The sequence below is a fragment of the Drosophila montana genome, unplaced genomic scaffold (assembly GCF_035044405.1).
Source record: "Drosophila montana isolate Dmon_TW-CO22-7 unplaced genomic scaffold, ASM3504440v1 contig_3257_1, whole genome shotgun sequence".
Taxonomy (NCBI): Eukaryota; Metazoa; Arthropoda; class Insecta; order Diptera; family Drosophilidae; genus Drosophila; species Drosophila montana.
In genome coordinates this window covers 1,205,662-1,224,273 of record NW_026998140.1, presented here as the reverse complement: position 1 = coordinate 1,224,273, position 18,612 = coordinate 1,205,662, and the positions used below count along the sequence as shown (strand labels likewise).

Below are 18,612 nucleotides of genomic sequence, written 5' to 3'. Positions count from 1 at the left end.
TTGAGCTTGCATCATTCGAATATTGTATAGATTTTTCTGCTGTGTGTGTGAATCGAATGTGTTTGTTTTGAATTGCAATAATAACAATAACACAAACATAATAATTGTATTTTGTTTTGTTATCTGTGGGTTTTAGCAAGTGCTTTTGAATCATGTGGCGCGCGCGCTTAATTATAATTTAAAAACAAACTCAACTGACGGCATTTTAAAGACACTGATTAATTATTGTGCGACCTGCGTAGTTGGCGTTGATAAAAGGTTTTGTATCCTACAGATATATATGTGTGTGTGTGTGTGTATGTACCATATGTGCCTGGCTATGTAAACATGTTATCTGGGCCTGCCAATACGCAAATAGGTGTATCACTTTTCGAAATTTTAAACCACAGGTGTCACGCGCTTAATGCTTCAATAAAGCCGCGCACAATGCGGGGCACTTAATTGATTAGCAACGGATTTGCACCGTTAGTCCAACAAACTGTGACCAAGATCTGGCTTGTTTGTCTAACGGTACACACACACACGCACAGGGTAAATTGCGTGTGTGTGTGTGTGTGTTTGTGACGATGGAAATTTTTATATAATCCCATTTTCACTTTTATTTTATTGCAGTTTGAAAGACTCCAGCGCATTTTCATCCCAATCCAACCCCCGCCGCAGCCGCCCACCCACGCCCTGATAGTGCACTGAAATAATCAATAAAGCAACAGCAGCAGCAGCAGCGGCAGCAGCAACAACGACAAATACATAGACACACGATGTGGGCTAGTGATAAGCAGCAACAATAGAGGAGGGCAGCCCCGCGGCTCTACCCAGACTTAGCTGAGCGACAGCCCACCTAGTTCCAGTCCCAGTTCCAGGCATTTGCAAAAAATCAACAACAACAGCAAAAAAGAAATAGAAAGGAATTCCACTCCGAAACTAGCCTGATTTTGTTGACGTGAAAATGTCGCGGGAGGAACGTCTGCCCATTGTGGATGCATCGAGCAGCAGTGGCGAGGATGAGGCCAGGCCTGTTGTGCGTAGGCGCAGCACACGGGAAACCGTGCTGGCTGTACCGAAGGATACGGGCTGCTGTGCGCCCACCAGCACGCCTCATCGCTTTCTGGCCCTGGTCTTTATGTGCCTGCTGGGTTTTGGTGAGACTTCAATCTTAATTAACTGCAAACATGAGCTCATTGTTCTTTGTCCTCTCCCAACAGGTTCCTATTTTTGCTATGATAATCCGGGCGCACTGCAGGACGTATTCCAAAAGGAACTGAATCTTAATGCCACCGAATTCACGTTCATCTATTCCATCTACTCCTGGCCAAATATTGTTCTCTGCTTTGTCGGCGGCTTTCTCATCGATCGAGTCTTTGGCATACGCCTGGGCACAATTATTTACATGCTAATTGTGCTCCTGGGTCAATTGATATTTGCCACTGGCGGCTTGTTGGGTAAATTCTGGCTAATGATTGTCGGCCGCTTTGTATTTGGCATTGGCGCCGAGTCTCTGGCCGTCGCGCAGAACAGCTATGCGGTCCTCTGGTTCAAGGGCAAGGAGCTGAACATGGTATTTGGGCTGCAGCTGTCTGTGGCACGCTTTGGCAGCACCGTCAACTTTTGGATCATGCAGCCGGTCTACAACCATGTCTCCAAATCCTATTCCGGCTATACGGGCCTGGGCGTTACACTCTTTTTGGCCGCCAGCACCTGTGTCATGTCGCTGCTGTGCACTCTCATATTGGGTATGCTGCTCCAAACAAATATACCCTGTACACACGACCAAGTCGGCATTTCCGCTCTATAAAGAAGCTTAGCTGAATTGTGTGCAGGGTATCTAACAGTCGAGCATTCTCTCTTATTACACAGTGATTCAAATAATTGATGTAAATTGTATTCTCCTGCAGGCTGGATGGATAAGCGCGCCGAACGCATACTGAAGCGCAATAACAATCCCGGCGGCGAGATCGCCAAACTGAGCGATATTATCACCTTCAGGCTGGACTTTTGGATGGTATCGGTCGTGTGTGTGGCCTACTATGTGGCCATATTTCCGTTTGTGGCGCTCGGCCAGGCTTTCTTCACGACCAATTTCCATCTGACGCCCGAGCAGGCCAACAATGTCAATTCGATTGTGTATCTGATCTCGGCCATTGCCTCGCCTCTGTTTGGCTTTATCATCGATCGTGTGGGTCGCAACGTATCCTGGGTATTTGTGGCCACAATTGCCACGCTCGTCGCGCACGTGCTGCTCACCTTTAGCCAGCTCAATCCGTACATCGGCATGTCCATCATGGGACTCTCCTATTCGATGTTGGCCGCCAGCTTGTGGCCCTTGGTGGCATTGATTGTGCCCGAATATCAGCTGGGCACGGCCTACGGCTTGTAAGTGGAAACAGATTTTAACTTAAGTGCCAAGCCGGGGTTTTTTGCTTATGTTTACCTTATTCTATTTTAATTCTATATTACCTGTATTTCAGCTGCCAATCGGTGCAAAATCTGGGCCTCGCTGTGGTCACCATTGTCGCCGGCCTTATCGTGGACAGCAGCGGGGGCAGCCACTTTTGGCTGCAGCTCCTCTTTATACTGTTCCTAATGAGTGAGTGTTGTCTGTTCTAGTTATTGATTGTTTTAAATTAATAAATGGTTTTGCTTACAGTCTCCCTGTTGGCAACGTGCGCTATCTGGGCTTACGATCGCAAGTATCAGGGCAATCTGAACATGTCGCCGGCACAGCGGGCCACATATCATACATCCATGTACGTGAATATTGAATCTAGTTGATGGTGTTCAAACTATAGTACATGTTGTTGTATTGGTGTATATTGATATTGTGCGTGTATTACTATATAGATCGCTGAGCAGCTAGCATTTTACTAATTCTGTAAAATCTCTCTTTCAAATGCCAACAAAAGCCCAACTAAACGCGGCACTACGGATCGACGGCCTCTATTGGGCAACTAAACACACATCTATATATATATATATATATATAGATATATACTATGCATAGCAAAAATATGTACGATTAACCAATGTGATGTTGTTTACCATCTATATATCTATCTCTTGAACTCTATGTGTTTGGCACATATCTTACGAACTAATTGCACAAAGTTATTGTTTAACAATTAACAATTGTTTAACAATTGATCCCCCCTAACATATCAAGAAACTATTCTTATAATTGTGATTGTAATTTATGTTGTTAGTTTTGTGTATAAATGTATTCTATGCCCGTTGCCAAAGATAAATGTTGAATAAAATATACATATCTAGCAAGTGGAGTGTTTTTTTTAATCCAAAGATTATTGTTAAATAATTTTTCATGCCTACCTACCAAATCGGGTTGTTTTTTTTTCAATTCTAATCCCAAAAACTGACAGGGAATCCCACAAAATAAAGTTTAGAGCTCTAAAAAGGGAAGTTCTTCAATATGATTAATCTTCTAAGAGTTTACCTAATATATTTGTGTATAATTATTTTTGATAGAATATCAGATTATATATATCTTCAATGTTCTAGTTCAAATATTTTTTGAATCCATTTAACACAATCGTAGTTGATCTTTATTCAATTTATTTGTATTTTGCATATATGTGAACGATTTTCATTTGTCGAAATTATATAATTTATAATAAATTAAATAAATTAGCTAAAACATAAACAGAAATTCCATAAAAATTTTTTGGTGTGTTAATTGTAGAAACCAAAAATCAAGATAAGACAAGTTTCCATAACGCATTGGACTAGAGAAAAATTCAAATACAATTCTTTTTAAATGATATTGCACAAAAATAAAAATATACGACAAATGATAAATGTTGTTTTTGAGAATAGGGAACTACATACAAAAGTAGGATGATTGAAATTAGATACATATGATACATATGCGTGTGTTGAGAAAATAAAAATGTATGTTTATCATTCTTTTTTTTTTTACTAGTTGAATAAAAATGCATTTGCGTTCATTTTGGCCGTTAATGTTCGAACCGCTTTTCGTAATCCGAGTAATTGAAGTTGCATTTAGTTATTATCATAGCAAGTATATTATGCATATTAGTAAATAATCATCGTTTTTTTGAGGTTTAACTTAAAGCGCATCGTTAGAAAGTTGCTTGCTTTAAATTTATCATATAAATCGTCGTAGGCTTTGTTTTTTTCTATAAAGCTCCTAACTTAAGTTAGTTTTTAGAAATTTGATTTTTTTTTTTTCATTTTTGGTCGTTCATAATATTAAGAAATGTACGTGACACGCTAAAGCTAAAAGCATAGTACAAAAACAGAAAGATGCAAGTTAGTCTGATATTTTTTTTTGGGGGCTTCTATAAAAGTCTCGCAAACAGACAACTGTCCATACATAAAGATTAGCTATTGTCGGGTTGGTTTGTTATAATATTGTTTAACAATAACTAAATCGTTGATTATATTTTAGGTTTTTGTTTTTGTTATTATGTTTTCTTCTTCTACTGTGTTATTCATCCACATTTTCGGTATCGTCGGCGGCCACAATAGTTCGCTTGCTGGCACTTTGAATGCTGGCCAAATATTTTTCTCCATCGAAACGCTGGCTCTCATCCTGTAGATCCTGCGCAAATAAGATATAGACATTTAAGTACGTGTTTACACAGCAAATAAAAAAACTAAAGATACAAAGTTCTTACCTTATTTGCAGTAACAAATTTATGTGTGTGTGTGTTGTGTGATTTTATGGCGGTTGTGTGTTAAATACAGTATGTACAAATAGATAAAGCCAAGCGCTGCGACTTTGTAAGCCAAATTTTATTTTACATATGCATGTATATATAATATATATATATATATATAAAGTTTAATGGGTTAATGTATGGAAAAAACGCTTACAGCTAAGTTACATTTAAGCCTAAATGTTGCAATTGAAATTGTTATTAGTCTTGTTAAACATTAATTACAATGCGTGTGAAGGTGTCTTTTGTGTGTGTGTGTGTGTGTGTAAGTGTGTGTGGGTGTTAATATGGGTTTGTCCGGACACTACAAAACGGGTTGACCGGCAACTTTTTAGTTTTAAACTCTAGCGAACACTAAATCTGCTTCACAGCCAAAATACAGATTCCATTTTTAAGTTACAAAATTAATTTCTAAATACTTTTTAGTTTTTAAGTATTTAAATTTAACATAATATGTTTTAGTGTCTACGACTAGCAAATAGTTGCCCGGTTTACTTTATGTTAATTATAATATAATAATACTGAGCATACAGCTTTTTGTGGATTGCTTTTGTATTGCTTTAAGTTCTAATGATTATTTTTTGTTTGTTGTTTTTGTCAATGTTTTATATGAAATATTTCGCATCTGATGGGGTAAAAATACCGATCTATCAATAGCTGCGTAAATGTTGAGTTTTTGTTTTTATTAAAAGCAAATTAGTTTTAAATAAGCGCACGATTGTTGTTAAGCTCCTCGCTGGCGTAGACATCACACATGGCCAGCGAGAACTCATCGTTCTCGCTATAACGCTGAAAAATTGCCTTCAGCTGCGATTGATGCTGCTGTTGTTGCTGCTGCTGCTGCAACTGCCGCTTGCCGCCGGCTGTGGCAGCTGCGCCCATTGTATTGGTTATAATTTGCAATTGCTTGTTATATAGTTTACGATCTGATTCAGAGGATGGCTTGCGATTGTTCATGTGGATACTGTCACGTTCGTATGATATATGTTGCTTGTTAATTACACAATTATGATTGCTAGCGTTCGGGATGTTATTAATGGGATCACATTCGTTAATGGGGTATTGATTGACTGCTGCCACTCCGTTACTTGCTGTGGATGTTGTTGTTGTTGTTGTTGTGGTAATACTAGTTGTTGTTGTTGTTGTTAATGATGAATTATGTGCAAAAATGATATCGCCACCAGCACCGGGCGCAGTGGAAGCATTTAAGTGCATCTCAACTGGGGGAATTACCTTATTGCGTAGTATCGAAGGCACAGTCTCCATCATTTTCATCCACTCGATGGGCAGCGCCCAGGCATGCGGACTCTTCGAATAGTACATCAAATGTTCAATATCATATGAGACGCGTGCTGCAAATGCAAAACATATATTAAACAGGTAGAAGTCTTCTAGCCGGGACGGGACCGACTAGGAGGTACTATCCAATAGGATGGGAGGAGCTACCATCTGCGATGGAAGCTTTCATACATAAGGACAGACAGACGGACGTGTCTACAAATTCTTTAAAGGTTCGGATATGCCTCCTTCTGCCCTCTGCCCCATTTTCAATGGGTAACCCTCGCAACTTATCCCAGCTTCTGTTGCCAATCCTGGTCTCTACACAAGACTTTTCCTGCCTACTTACAGTTATTCGTCTTTAGATTGACAGCGCCGTCTTCTTCGAGCTTTTCGCGTGCTGCCTTCACTTCGGGCGTGGACTCTTTGCGTGAGAAATGACTGCGACGGGATCGCGCTAGACCATTCTGATTGCTGCTGCTGCCATTGGACTCGGCGAACACTTCATCGTCGCCATCGCCGTTATTGTTAGCCTGTCCAGCCGCATAGTTGAGACCAATGCCGCTATCGGCCAGCGGCAGCGCGTTGCTCAGCATAAACTGCGGTGGTCCGGAGCCGGGCAGCGGTGTGGAGGGCGTTGTCACCGGACTGACCAGCGAAGTGCCATCAAAAGCGGCGCCCGCCTCCATGGAAGCCAAGAACTCGGAGCTGCTGAAATAGTCATCCAAGACGAGTTTGGCCACCTGTCCAGAAATGAGATTCGAATTAGATTTAAACCAAATATAAAATCTTCCTACTACTTACACGCACTAGCTCGCAACAGTCGCCCGTAATCTTGATGAGATGCTGGCCCACATTCACCGTGAATTTGTATTCACCTACGGAAGCATCGTTTGTGGAATATGAATGCATTAGCAGCTGCTGATTGGGACGCATAACTTTACCGGCAGCAGCTGTAGCCGCCGCCGCAGCAGCCGCATTGGCAGCCTGCTGCTGCTGATGGTGGTGATGATGATGCTGATGTTGCTGTGCCTGCTGCGGCTGTTGATGGTGCTGCGACATTTGATGGGCCGCAGCTGTGGCAGTCATGAAATTCTGCGCCGAATTGAAGCTCAAGCGATTGGCCAGGCTGCTGCTGGCGCCGGGCGTGCGCGGCTGCACCGCAACGGCGTCATCCGAATTGGAGGAGTTGAGCGATGAACAGGAGCCGCCTGTACCGCCAGCTGATGGTGCTGGCTCCAGGCGCACCGGCGAAGCGTTACGACGTATGGTATCTTCCATCAATTGCTTGGCGTAGCTGCAAAAATTGCAAACATTTCGCATTTAGTAAAACAATAAAAAATGGTCAGCATGAAAAAAAACAGTTACTTCTACGAAAACGATTGCAGTAAAGTGGCAACGTCAATTTTCAAGTCAGCTTTAAGCAGGGTATGTACTTGAGCAATGCCTTGTAAGCAAAGGGAACACTCAATAATGTGGCAACGCCAAACTGAAACCCTTTTAACCTCGAGGTGAATTTAACATGTATTAAAACGAAATTATTTACAGGCAAAATTTAAAATATTGTAGCAAAAATTGTTTTATTGTTGAAAATTGTAAATGTTAGTGTCGCTTTCGCTTAAGAACATTTAGCAACGCAAGGGTTAGGTAAAACATTCAGCTGAGCTGAATGGTGGAACCAGTTGATTCGTGTTAAATTTATGTTTGTAAGACTATGCCTATTTTTTATAGTACTAGCGCCAAATACCTATGCATAACAATTTTGTAAGCTCTTTATTTACTAACAACAATAAATTATTATTAAATATGAATTAAGACTTACTTAATTTTGTCTTCAGCTGGTCCGGTAATCTGCACTAGACGTTCCTTGGCGCCAGGGTTGACTGCATACAAAATTATTTGAATATTAATAAATAAATTTAAAAAAAAAATAAATTCAATTTTATTAATAAATAAATATTTACATGCCGTGATTCGATTAGTAAATTAAATAAAATTCAAACAGGCAAATCAATGAGAGAATTTCAGCTGAGAACGTGCGGGCGTGCTTGTGTGCGTGTATTTACATATATTATATTATGTGTGTGTGTGTGTGTGTGTGCAAATGCGGAATTGGCCGTTGGATTTAAAAATGGCTCAAATTTGTATTTGAGCTATGAATTTCGACAAGACAGTGGAAAAAGCGCTTGATGTTTGTAGGATTTATGCGATCGTTTTGTTTTACCTCTTTGAAAGGATATTATAGTTTCGCTAAGTTCCTCGATCATGTGTACGCGTCGGCCCTTAATGCCCATAACTATTTGGGACGATTGTCAAGCGGTTTATATATAGTAAGACATAAGAATGAAGGAAGTACATCCGGTAGTCAGCAGCACCTGAACCGATATACTTACCCTTGCCGGAGTCGGCGTTGCGTATGACCACCTCATCCTTGCAATAGGTCTTGCCCGGAATTTTCGTTGGCTTGGGAAACTTGCCCGAATTGCGTATAACTTCACCGGGTGGCAACAGCAGATGCTGCTGGTTGGGTGAGCCCACGGCGGCAATGGCCGCTGCCTGTGCGGCGGCAGCAGCGGTTGCCGCATTGAAGGCAGCCGCATTAGCAGCAGCCAAACCGGAGCCGGTGACACCAAATGTGGGGGAGGTGCTTAGAAAGGCCTGTTGCTGGTTGCCAACGACGCCGGCAGCATCGTGTTGATATGTTTCAGCGGGTAGCTAAAAAGTAAAGCAAATTTAATAAGTAACAATTAATAAATACAAAGTATAAAACACAGCAGCAGACCCTGCTATATACCACTTTCGAGGCTTTAACTTGTTGGGAATTACAAGCGTCAAGCAACGAAAGAGGTACAGCATGCATAACAGAGTCCATTTTCGGGGCAACAGCTGTGTTGGCCCCTTAACAATAAGTATATGAATAATTATAATACAATTTCATTTGCTATATACCACTTTCGAGGCTTTAACTTGTTGGGAATTACAAGCGTCAAGTAACGAAAGTGGTACAGCATGCATAACAGAGTCTATTTTCTGGGCAACAGCTGTGTTGGCCCCTAAACAATAAGTATATGAATAATTATAATACAATTTCATTTGCTATATACCACTTTCTAGGCTTAAACTTGTTGAGAATTACAAGCGTCAAGCAACGAAAGAAGTACAGCATGCATAACAGAGTCCATTTTCGGGGCAACAGCTGTGTTGGCCCCTTAACAATAAGTATATGTATAATTATAATAAAATTTCATTTGAATTGTCTCAAGTGGCCCACCTCAACGCTGGACACTTGTTGCTTGGACTTGTAGTAGGCAATTGTGTCTTTGTCCTCCCAGCTGTTGGCGCGCAGTTCGATCAGTTCGAGGAGCTTGAGTCGTGTCATTATGTTCAGACGTTCGTCCTGCGAAGCATTGCGAAACACAACGAATGCACGATCCAGCGTATCCTTGGACACCGCCTCCAGCTGCGGCCCGTGGACCCGTAAATTATGCAGCAGCAGCGTTATCGATTCGGTTGTCGTATTGCATGACTGCAGACCCACAGTCACATTGTCGATCAACTGAATCAGCTCCTCGATTACCAGGTAGCTGTTCTTCAGCGATGAACGCGATTGTGTCTTGAGCGGACGCGGCGCCTCGATGTTTTTGACCGCCCTGGCCAGATGTGTGTGAGCCATGTTGTCTGTTTTTTTTTGTTTTCCTTTTTTTTTTTAGCCCGGTTTCGATTAGTGTCTGTTGTTGGCTTAAAAGTTCTGTTTTATAATCTCAGTTTATTTTCTTTTTAGTTCGTTCGTTTGCTTGCTTTGGATGTGTGTGTGTTGCGAAAATTGTGTGAGAAAGAAGTCGTAGAAGCGTTTCCGCACCTCCCCCTGCAAATAGAAGCGTAGAAAGGTGACAAAGATAAAAAACAAATAGGTAAAACCTAAAGGGGGCCCAATAGAAACCTTGGGTTAAAAATTAGTTTGAAATTTGTACCAATAAATCAATTATCTATAGATAAAATATGGACAGTTCTAAAAGTTAGGTCTAATTAAATTATATTTAAGGAAAAACAAAGAAAACATCAAAGTTTTTAAAGTCTGTTTTTAAGGTAGATGTCGGTAGATGTGATTCCTTTCTCTTTAGATCATAGATAATAAAATGGGTATTTAAAAATTTATTTTATTCACAATCTAACTTACAAATTGAACTTCAGTTAACCTATCGAACTTTGGCTGTTATCGATATCTATTGACAACGCTTTTAATATTGACTGTTACAAATCTCCGCAACTAGCGGTATTTTGCCTGCAAATGGCGACGCAACTGTTGATCTACACACACACACACACACACATAGATTTATGGGCACACATCATATATGTGGATAATGTATGCACTGTGTGTATCATTTGCAACTGTGATAAGAGCCGTTAGGCCAAAACTGATAAAATTAGATTTATGATTTATATCAGTGCTGCTCACTTTAGCTTGCCAAAAAAATAGAAAACGCTTTTAGCGCATTTTCAGCGTTAGGCTAATTAATAAGCACCATTGTGAATCATTTGCGAATTATATGAATGATAATTGCGCACACAAATTCCAAAATCGTTTGCATAAAACGGGCACAATGGCCATTTGTGTGCGTGCGTGTGTGTGTTTTGTGTGTGTGTGTTTTGTGTGTGCGCGGCATTTAAGTTTCATTAACAAAAATACGCAGCACGCATTTGTTGCTGCTGCTGCTGCGTCTAATTGTCGCTGGCTTTCGTTTTTATGCTGCGGCGTAGAATACACCTATTCGGATTTTAAATAGCACTTACAAATATTACAACAAAAAAAGAAAACTGTCAGTGCGAGCAGCGGATCTTGCCCACTTATTGAATCATATGTCGAGAATAGCAACAACAAATATGACTGTCGCTGCGGCAGCGACGTCGACGCTGGCAGTGCTGTTTGCGTCGCCTGGGGCGTAGGGCAAGGCGTGTGCCGTTAAATCAGCTCGCAACAGATCAGGCCAGAAGCCAATAACACTTTGCACCAGAACTTACACAAAATTTGTTATAACGTGTATATTTGTTAGTATTTAAAGTAAATTTCTCACTGATTTTTGTTCGAAATTAAGTAATAATATGTATGTGCCAGCGCTAGTCGATGGTTCGGAAACTACGCGTTGACTGCGCAGCAGCGCTACACTTGCTGCAGCAACGTTTGGCTGCTTAATATGAAAAATCTCTTGCGAATAAATGTTGCCGTTACACAATGCGAATTGTTATTTACTTTCCGCAGCGTTTTTCACTCTAGTCTGTTTTTATTTGACAAAATAGCTATATGAAAGCTTACCAAAAAAATCTCTGCGACTACTAGATCTGGAAGACAGTCATCGGTACTATCGATACTCTAATGGCCAGCACTATCGATTTGTTGCCAATATTATTTTAAATTTTTCCTTAATGTTGTCAATCTTATGACATTATATACAACTTTGCCAGCTTATTTATTTATTTATTTCATGCGTTTTTAAAAATGTAGATTACAAATTAATCCCTTCTCTTTGCAGGCTATTTTATGAAATCTAAATATCGATAGTTTGGCAATGTGGCGCTGCCACCTTGGCAGATATTACAGTTGGGGTTGTGCAGTAGCCCTGGCGAATCGAAAACTTAAATATCGGTCGAGTTCCACAAATTTTTTCTCAAATCTCTCGTTCGCTGTTCGATTTGCAGTTGTTTTTTGTGTACAAAACGACATAAATGATGGCTGAAAATTCAGCCACAGAGGACGCGATACCGCCTGAGGCGGTAAATAATGAGGATTCGGATAAAGATATCAGTGCTAAGCCGCTGCCAATGTCTTTCGCCGATTGGAAGAAGTGCAAAGTGGCAAAGGAGCCAGGAGGGGTTGCACAAGGAATGCGCAACGGCCGCAAAATCCATAAAAATGACAACAAATTGCAGGGCAACCAGCGCAATCACAATAATAACAACAATGGCAACATGAATAACAATTCATTTCCACCGCTCAGCCGACCACCGCCGCTGCCTTTTCCCCTGATGTCCATGGGCTTTGGCAACTTTGGGCCCGGCCCTGGTCCATGTGGCTCCGGCCCTGGTCCCTGTGGACCCGGCCCTGGTGCTTGTGGACCCGGCCCTGGTGCTTGTGGACCCGGCTCTGGACCCTGTGGACCCGGTCCAATGATGCCGCCAAACATGGGCAATATGGGCGGCAACAATATGGGCAATATGGGTCCCGGGCCGGGCCCACGCAATCATCGTCCGTTGCAGCCGCCGCCATTCTGGGAGGACATGATGTCGCCGCAGCTTCGGCCGCCGCCCATACAGCCGCCCATGCCCAAGTGCCCGAGCCTATGGAATCTGGTGCCCAAGGAAAAGCAGGCGAATCAACGACAACACAAACAGAACAACCAGAACCAACAGCCGCACAAAAAATACAAAACGAGCAACAGCAACAATAACAACAACAACAACAGCAGCAGCAGCAGCAGTAATAACACTGTCAGCAATGCTTTGCTGGATGCGGCATTGATGCCGCCACCGCCCCCACCTGGAGACAACAGCGGGAGCAGCTCCACTTCCTCCAAATCGAATAAGTTGATCAAGATCAAAAAGGGCGGCGACACCTTTGTCCAGATCGATGGCAAGTGGATACAGCGACCCGAAGCACCTCCTCCATTGGAAGACGCACCGCCGGGCACCAAAGAGGATCGTCAGCGTCAGTGGCGTGAATATCGTCAGGCCATGAAACCGTTCAAGAATCGTGAATTCCACAATTGGAAACGCACCGTGCAGCGTCTCAGCAAATTGCCACGCGATCAGCTGGACGAAAAGCAGCTGGAGCGTCTGCAAAAAGCCGAGGAATACATTGGCGCACACAAGGCAATGCTGACCATTAAGCATGCCGAGCAGTGGGTGCAGCAGTGTAACCAACAATCTGAAGCCACCACCAGCGACGGCAAGAGTCAGGTGTTTGTCCGCAAGCCCGTGAGCGTCCATTGGCAAAATAAGGTCACCAACGAACCAAAAACATTTCAACGTGGCGTTGCGCCCGTACGCAATCCAATCTTTGCCACCGGACGCGCCATCAAAGGCGGCGTTCCTGGCGATGCGGCCAGCGTTGCGCCCGTCGTCAATCCAACAATGCCCGCAATGGGTCAGTTTTCGGAGCTGCCGGCACCGCCCATGAGCGGCGGCTACTTTGGCTACAACAGCAGCAATCCCTACGGACAGGACACCGCCGGCAACACCAACCACACCAACAGCAGCAGCAGCAGCGGCGGCCTCGGCATGCTCAGCGGCAACAGCAGCTCGTTTTACACCAACTACACCTCCGGCTTCATCAAAGGAGGCACCCTACTGCCACCCTAGAAGGCTGCCGAGACAACGCCCTGGAGCGAGAATTACACCTAGTTATATAAATAATATAATTATAATTATGATTAATACTGATAGGCAATGTCGACGCGTTGTCTTAGCAGCCTGCGCTATTGGATTGTAAAGAAATTAATAAAAAAATAACTTATACCAAGGCTTAGCTTGACTCTCGCATCTCGAGTCAAACAAAATTCAAAGCAGCTTCTTATTAAAGGGATGGGGGATTGTGGGGTAAAAGAGCATGCTGTGGCAGGTCTTTGAAGTCTCGGATTTCTTTGGAGGATTAATAGCTCTATTGTGTCCTATAGCTGCCATAGGATCCACCGGCAGGAAGATTCTTGACAAATATCAATCCACATTGAATACAATTTGTTTATATTTTTCAACATATATATAACTATATATTAAGCTTAGCTTTGGTTGGCTTTAGGCGCGCGACTGCGACTGGTTTTGAGCTGAGCTTCGTCGAGGGGCGGCAGGCCCAGGAGCTCGCGTCGCTTGCGCTTGCCGCGCCAGATGGCCTCCTTGAACAGATTGCAGTAGAGCTCCACGGCGGCGGGTGAGTCATCGTTGCCCGGCACCGGATATGTGATCAGATTGGGATTGCAATTGGTGTCGACAATGCCAACTGTGGGTATGGCCATTTTGGCCGCATCCCGGACAGCTGTGTGCTGGGCGAGCACATTGTTCTGTGTGTTGAGGAAAATGCACAGATCCGGCAGCCGGGTGACAGCATGAAACTGGACATTGGCATTGGTAAAGATGCCGCCACGCCAGAACCGCGTGTGCGAGAACTCGCCGGCCTCCATGGCCTTCTGCTCGACGAGATGCGCGTTCAACGCATTCCGATTGAAAAACAAAATGATGCCATCCCGAAAGGCGATGTGGGCCACAACATTGAGGGCATCCCGCAAATGGGCGGCCGTCTTGTCCAGATCGAAGATCAGGTGACCCAGCCGGCTGCCGTACAAATACGGTCGCATGCGATCGTCGAGGGAGCCCTCCTTGTGGCCATAGTGCACGCGCGCATTGAACAAATCACGCACAGTGAATAAATTGTGCACCTGAAAGTAATCCGGATGCTTCAGGAGGCGCTGCTCTATGACATCAATATCCTCCGGCTCGGCGGGCGCTGGCACCTGGGCAGCTTGTGTGTTCTGTAGTCGCGCCGGTAGCGCACACAGCTGTCTAAAGTGTGGCACTGTAAGTGTGCGATATGCTTTCAGTTTTTATTTATCATTAAATTAAATAAACTCACGGTTATTGAAGGTTTTGCGGAACATTTTTGCGCGTGCAGCGGGCCGCTGTTTTCATAACATGCAACTAGTGTGACCGTAGGCGTGAATCACAAAAATACCAAAATACCAAATGTTAGTCGAGACAAAAACGCAACTTATCGATAACAATTGTGTTGGCCACCAAGAAGTCCGCGTTTGTCATTGGCAATAATGTTTATGTTTGGCTCAGTGCAAAAGTAGCACACAATATGGAAATTGAACAGACGCCCCCTAACGCAGCTACATCCGATACGAATTCCACATGTGAGTTCATGGACGCCGAGGGTGATTCGGAACTCAGCACTGGCGATCTCTACGAGGAGGAGGCGGAACACGCCGAGGCCGAGCAACAGGGCTATAGAATGATGTCGGAGCTGGGCGCCCAAAAGCGTAACACACTGAGCCCCGACTCGGAGACAGCGCCAGGCCAGTCCAGAGATTTGGCCGCCTCCGTGGAGTCGCTGGCGGTGAGCACCTCCATCAGCGCCAAGACCGAGGATAGCGGCAGCACGAACGCCCGGGACGAGGAGGAGGAGATGCACGACTATCAGCACGATAGCGTGTGGCGTGGCCAAAAGAAGCACATCTTCATATTGAGCGATGCGGGCAAACCGATTTACTCGCTGCACGGCAACGAGGACAAGCTGGCCACGCTCTTTGGCGTCATTCAGGCTTTGGTCAGCTTTGTGAAGCACGGCCAGGATGCAATCACGTCCATACACGCGGGCGGCATTAAGTTCGCCTTCATGCAACGCGATTCGCTTATTCTGGTCGCCGCATCCCGCACCAACATGAGTGTACCGCAGCTGAAGCTCCAACTGAGGTGAGCTGCAATTCTGCGAGCATTCTTTCATTTAACTTTCTACTCAACTTTTAACTTTTCAGCGATGTGTACTATCAAATACTCTCGACGCTGACCAATTCGCGCATCTCCCAGATATTCGAGAAGCGAAAGAATTACGATCTGCGACGTTTACTCTCCGGCAGCGAGCGGCTGATCTTCAATCTGCTGGCCAACGATAGCAGCAATGCCAGGGGTAATCACATCAATTGAACCCAAGTATTGCTCGCATTTTGACATTTGTGCTTTTTGTTTGCAGTTTCCAGCAACATTTTCACATTTCTGACCAACTCGATACAGGTTTTGCCGCTGCCGACGACCGTGCGTTCGAGCATTATCAGCGCCATACAAAGCAATTGCTCGAAGATCAAGAATCTGGTGTTTGCCGTGCTGATAGCTAATAACCGGCTGATCGCATTGGTGCGCCTGAAGAATTACTCGATACATCCGGCGGATTTGCGTTTGATATTCAATCTGATCGAGTGCTCCGAATCGTTTAAGAACTACGAGAACGTAGTGCCCATTTGCTTGCCTATTTTCAACATGAATGGGTTTTTGCATGCGCATGTCTCATACCTGACCGATGACTGCCCGGCCTGCTTGCTGCTAATGTCTACGGAACAGGATGCGATTCACACGCTGTCGGAGGCCAAGGGACGGATCACAGAGAAGCTGCGAAAAAATCTATGCCTGCAGGCCATCAATGAGGAGCTGAAACAAACCCATAATGCCAAACTGTATCAGCAGGTGATGAGCGTGCCCGAGATGCGACACTTTCTGTACAAGCCAAAGGCAATTGCACAGCTGCTCTGCCCCATTCTGAGGCATCCGTACAAATCGCTGGCCGAATTCGAGCGTCTCGAAGCCATCTACTGTGATCTATTGCATCGCATACACAACAGCTCGCGGCCGCTGAAACTCATCTACGAGGTGAAGGAGCGCGAGGTGGTGCTCGCCTGGGTAACCGCCACCTATGAGCTTTATGCGGTCTTCGAGTCTATTGTGGACAAGGCGACGGTCATCAAGTATGTGGACAAGCTGATCAAATGGATCGAAAAGGAATTCGATGTGTACTTTATACGTAATCATGCGACATTTTAAGCACCCACTTGTTGATTATAGATGTTGATAATGGATGGACGCCCGCATTTGTATAGTTATAGTAAAGGATGACACATAATTAAGTATTTCGTATGCCTGCTTAAATGTTCAACGAATCCGCGACTTTGTTGTTGTGTTGCGGCTGTAATAGCGTCTATATAACGACGATTTTTATACATATACATATGTATGTCATTGAATAAGCATGTAAATTTGTAATTAAAAGCCTTAAGTAAACTATTAACACATAAAATATTGCATTTTTTAATCGAGAAAATGAGTTTGAATCTGCACAGCATATTCAAATTGTGCGCTCAACCAAATAGCGCAACAGTTGCGCAACTGTGGGCTGTTTAAACCCCGTGAAGTTGGCTGCGCGCAAATTGCGACTCACTTGATGTTGGCCGCGTCGTGCGCAAGCTTTTTCGTACTCGTCGTCGGTTATCCTGCTCACTTGACATAAAAAAAGGCTTCCTCAGTTGAGTACAGGATATAAGCGTGTGCGGTACAAAAACACGCCAGGAAATCAAAGTGCGGTAAAAGAAGAGAAAAAATAAGCAAAAATATACACACACCAACACACCTATACATACAAATGAAAAAAGTGGACCAGTGCCTGTGCTCCCAGATGAGCCAAAATCAAATTAAATTGCAATAAATAATATACGTGCAATAAGTCGCATCGTGGTGAAATGGTGTGGGATAAACTGGCTGGCTACTACTTTTTAGCTGCTGCTGCTGCTGCTGCTGTCACCGCCTGCTTGCTCCCTTTTTAACATGCGCCACGCATTTTTTTGGGTGTTAAATGTTCGTGTATCTGTCGGTTTTTGCGCGCTAAGCTACGGCGGGCAGCGGCGGCGGCGGCGGCAGCGGCAGCGGCATTAATACCTCCCGCTCCCACACCCACGCAAAACACATAGACACACACACACACACACACACACACATACTCGGTGTGGCGCCCACTGTGCACGAAAATAGGCAGAAATCAAGCAGCGAATATACTACTATTTATGTATTTATGTTCATGTCCTTTTGCTCTGTGTGTGCGTGTGTGTGTGTATGCGTGCGTATATGTGTATTTTATGCTGTCACTGCTGCCGCGCCGCTTCGTTAGTTTTGCGCGCGTGTTGTGTGTGCCTGTGTGTGTGTGTGTGTGTTTGGGGTTAGTGTGCAAATCATTTAATTTATTACTGAAATGTATTTTTATACACATTTCTTCGTGCACTTTTTCGTCTATGCGTTTCGCTTTCATTCCGTTTCGTCGTTAATTTGTCGTTCGCTTTTTAAGCCAAATTCGTGCTCTCATGATTATATCAACAGCCAGTCAGCAGCAACAACAACAGCAAGTCGTCCTGCGAGCCAAAGTTTCACCTTTGTGCTAAGCAGACGCACACACGCACACGCACTCACACACACACACACACACAGCAACATGGCCACGGCGTGTCTTTTTGTGTATCCTAGAGTTATTTTTTGAAGGCAAACGAAGAAGAAGAAGCAGCGACGGCAGCGGCAGCGGCAGCAGCAGAGCTGGCAAAACGCGCGCGTGTTTTGCTGGCAGTTTTCCTTATAATCAAAAGCGAAAACAGAAGTGTAGGAATCTATTTTTGCGGCAAAAGTTTTTTGCTCTCTCTTTTTGGCATTTATGGCTTCGTGTGTCTCTGTCTGTCCGTGTTGAGTGTGTGTGCGTGTGTGTGTGTGTGTGTTTGCAGTAAACTTTTTAAGTGCAGCTATATACTTGAATTTTTTAATAATTGGCAAATTTTGCGCAAACACTTGCGTAGCGAATAAGTTATTTTAATAAAAGAACAAACTCGTAAAATACAGCCAAAACGATGGGCAAATGAGAAAAAACGAAAAACTTTATTTGCGGCACAGGAAAGTAGGCAACACTTTTTATATGGCGCGAGCTTGCGTGGTGAAATATTTGCTGCATACTTCTAGGCTGATCGGAAATTTCATTTCAGCCATATAATCGAAATACAAAAGATTACAAAATTAATTAAATAAAGATAAAAATATAACAAATAAAGTTAAACTGAAATAAAATGAACTTATA

General features: G+C 43.7%; 6 protein-coding genes across 19 annotated transcripts in view; 4 read left to right on the top strand and 2 right to left on the bottom strand.

The window, feature by feature from the left end:
• The first annotated feature begins 612 nt into the window (after positions 1–612).
• On the top strand, positions 613–3,108 carry LOC135434041 (major facilitator superfamily domain-containing protein 1). Of its 3 annotated transcripts, none has more exons than XM_064690391.1 (6): positions 613–1,139; positions 1,203–1,730; positions 1,893–2,370; positions 2,466–2,584; positions 2,645–2,744; positions 2,901–3,108. In XM_064690391.1, exons 1-6 carry the CDS (start codon positions 947–949, stop codon positions 2,947–2,949), a joined length of 1,467 nt encoding a protein of 488 aa, XP_064546461.1. In that variant the 5' UTR covers positions 613–946; the 3' UTR covers positions 2,950–3,108. The 3 variants fall into 3 exon arrangements, with proteins under 3 accessions (XP_064546461.1, XP_064546464.1, XP_064546462.1); XM_064690394.1 differs by lacking the exon at positions 2,901–3,108 and adding an exon at positions 2,839–2,865; XM_064690392.1 differs by lacking the exon at positions 2,901–3,108 and having other exon boundaries at positions 2,645–2,865.
• Positions 3,109–3,547: 439 nt separating this feature from the next.
• Positions 3,548–11,428, bottom strand: mxt (Eukaryotic translation initiation factor mextil). 7 transcript variants are annotated; one of them, XM_064690385.1, is made up of 10 exons: positions 11,284–11,427; positions 9,241–9,834; positions 8,363–8,684; positions 8,194–8,265; positions 7,792–7,852; positions 6,914–7,266; positions 6,774–6,847; positions 6,319–6,712; positions 5,925–6,043; positions 3,548–4,573 (listed from the first exon to the last, which is right to left on the bottom strand). In XM_064690385.1, exons 2-10 carry the CDS (start codon positions 9,640–9,642, stop codon positions 4,460–4,462), a joined length of 1,911 nt encoding a protein of 636 aa, XP_064546455.1. In that variant the 5' UTR covers positions 9,643–9,834; positions 11,284–11,427; the 3' UTR covers positions 3,548–4,459. The 7 variants fall into 7 exon arrangements, 6 of the variants coding, with proteins under 6 accessions (XP_064546455.1, XP_064546452.1, XP_064546453.1 ...); XR_010437170.1 differs by adding an exon at positions 4,650–4,751 and having other exon boundaries at positions 4,368–4,573; positions 6,774–7,266; positions 11,284–11,428; XM_064690382.1 differs by having other exon boundaries at positions 6,774–7,266.
• Positions 11,429–11,463: 35 nt separating this feature from the next.
• Positions 11,464–13,522, top strand: LOC135434037 (serine/threonine-protein kinase pakD). Its single transcript, XM_064690388.1, has one exon. The coding sequence runs from the start codon at positions 11,694–11,696 to the stop codon at positions 13,323–13,325; it is 1,632 nt and encodes a 543-aa protein (XP_064546458.1). The 5' UTR covers positions 11,464–11,693; the 3' UTR covers positions 13,326–13,522.
• A 193-nt stretch (positions 13,523–13,715) lies between these two features.
• Positions 13,716–14,695, bottom strand: mRpS2 (mitochondrial ribosomal protein S2). Its single transcript, XM_064690395.1, has 2 exons — positions 14,590–14,695; positions 13,716–14,532 (listed from the first exon to the last, which is right to left on the bottom strand). The coding sequence occupies exons 1-2, from the start codon at positions 14,612–14,614 to the stop codon at positions 13,742–13,744; spliced, it is 816 nt and encodes a 271-aa protein (XP_064546465.1). The 5' UTR covers positions 14,615–14,695; the 3' UTR covers positions 13,716–13,741.
• Positions 14,406–16,803, top strand: Mon1 (vacuolar fusion protein MON1 homolog). Its single transcript, XM_064690389.1, has 4 exons — positions 14,406–14,534; positions 14,601–15,431; positions 15,494–15,645; positions 15,709–16,803. The coding sequence occupies exons 2-4, from the start codon at positions 14,818–14,820 to the stop codon at positions 16,548–16,550; spliced, it is 1,608 nt and encodes a 535-aa protein (XP_064546459.1). The 5' UTR covers positions 14,406–14,534; positions 14,601–14,817; the 3' UTR covers positions 16,551–16,803.
• A 186-nt stretch (positions 16,804–16,989) lies between these two features.
• smog overlaps positions 16,990–18,612 on the top strand; it is a 42,419-nt gene continuing 40,796 nt past the window's right edge. For all 6 annotated transcript variants that reach the window (XM_064690378.1, XM_064690377.1, XM_064690376.1 and 3 more), the window contains exon 1: positions 16,990–17,086. The gene's annotated coding sequence lies outside the window, so the exon portion shown is untranslated. The remainder of the gene's footprint in view (positions 17,087–18,612) is intronic.

Bases quoted from the DNA above. Each gene is read 5' to 3' on its own strand.
- LOC135434041 (XM_064690391.1), top strand. From the start codon at position 947: ATGTCGCGGGAGGAACGTCTGCCCATTGTGGATGCATCGAGCAGCAGT. The intron at 1,731-1,892 runs GTATGCTGCTCC...ATTCTCCTGCAG, and splicing joins GCTGTGCACTCTCATATTGG to GCTGGATGGATAAGCGCGCC. The intron at 2,371-2,465 runs GTAAGTGGAAAC...CCTGTATTTCAG, and splicing joins CTGGGCACGGCCTACGGCTT to CTGCCAATCGGTGCAAAATC.
- mxt (XM_064690382.1), bottom strand. From the start codon at position 9,642: ATGGCTCACACACATCTGGCCAGGGCGGTCAAAAACATCGAGGCGCCG. The intron at 8,266-8,362 runs GTAAGTATATCG...CGTCCCAAATAG, and splicing joins CAACGCCGACTCCGGCAAGG to TTATGGGCATTAAGGGCCGA. The intron at 7,853-8,193 runs GTAAAACAAAAC...TTTTGTATGCAG, and splicing joins TATAATATCCTTTCAAAGAG to TCAACCCTGGCGCCAAGGAA.
- LOC135434037 (XM_064690388.1), top strand. From the start codon at position 11,694: ATGATGGCTGAAAATTCAGCCACAGAGGACGCGATACCGCCTGAGGCG.
- mRpS2 (XM_064690395.1), bottom strand. From the start codon at position 14,614: ATGTTCCGCAAAACCTTCAATAACC. The intron at 14,533-14,589 runs GTGAGTTTATTT...GCACACTTACAG, and splicing joins CCGCAAAACCTTCAATAACC to TGCCACACTTTAGACAGCTG.
- Mon1 (XM_064690389.1), top strand. From the start codon at position 14,818: ATGGAAATTGAACAGACGCCCCCTAACGCAGCTACATCCGATACGAAT. The intron at 15,432-15,493 runs GTGAGCTGCAAT...TTAACTTTTCAG, and splicing joins CAGCTGAAGCTCCAACTGAG to CGATGTGTACTATCAAATAC. The intron at 15,646-15,708 runs GTAATCACATCA...TTTTGTTTGCAG, and splicing joins CGATAGCAGCAATGCCAGGG to TTTCCAGCAACATTTTCACA.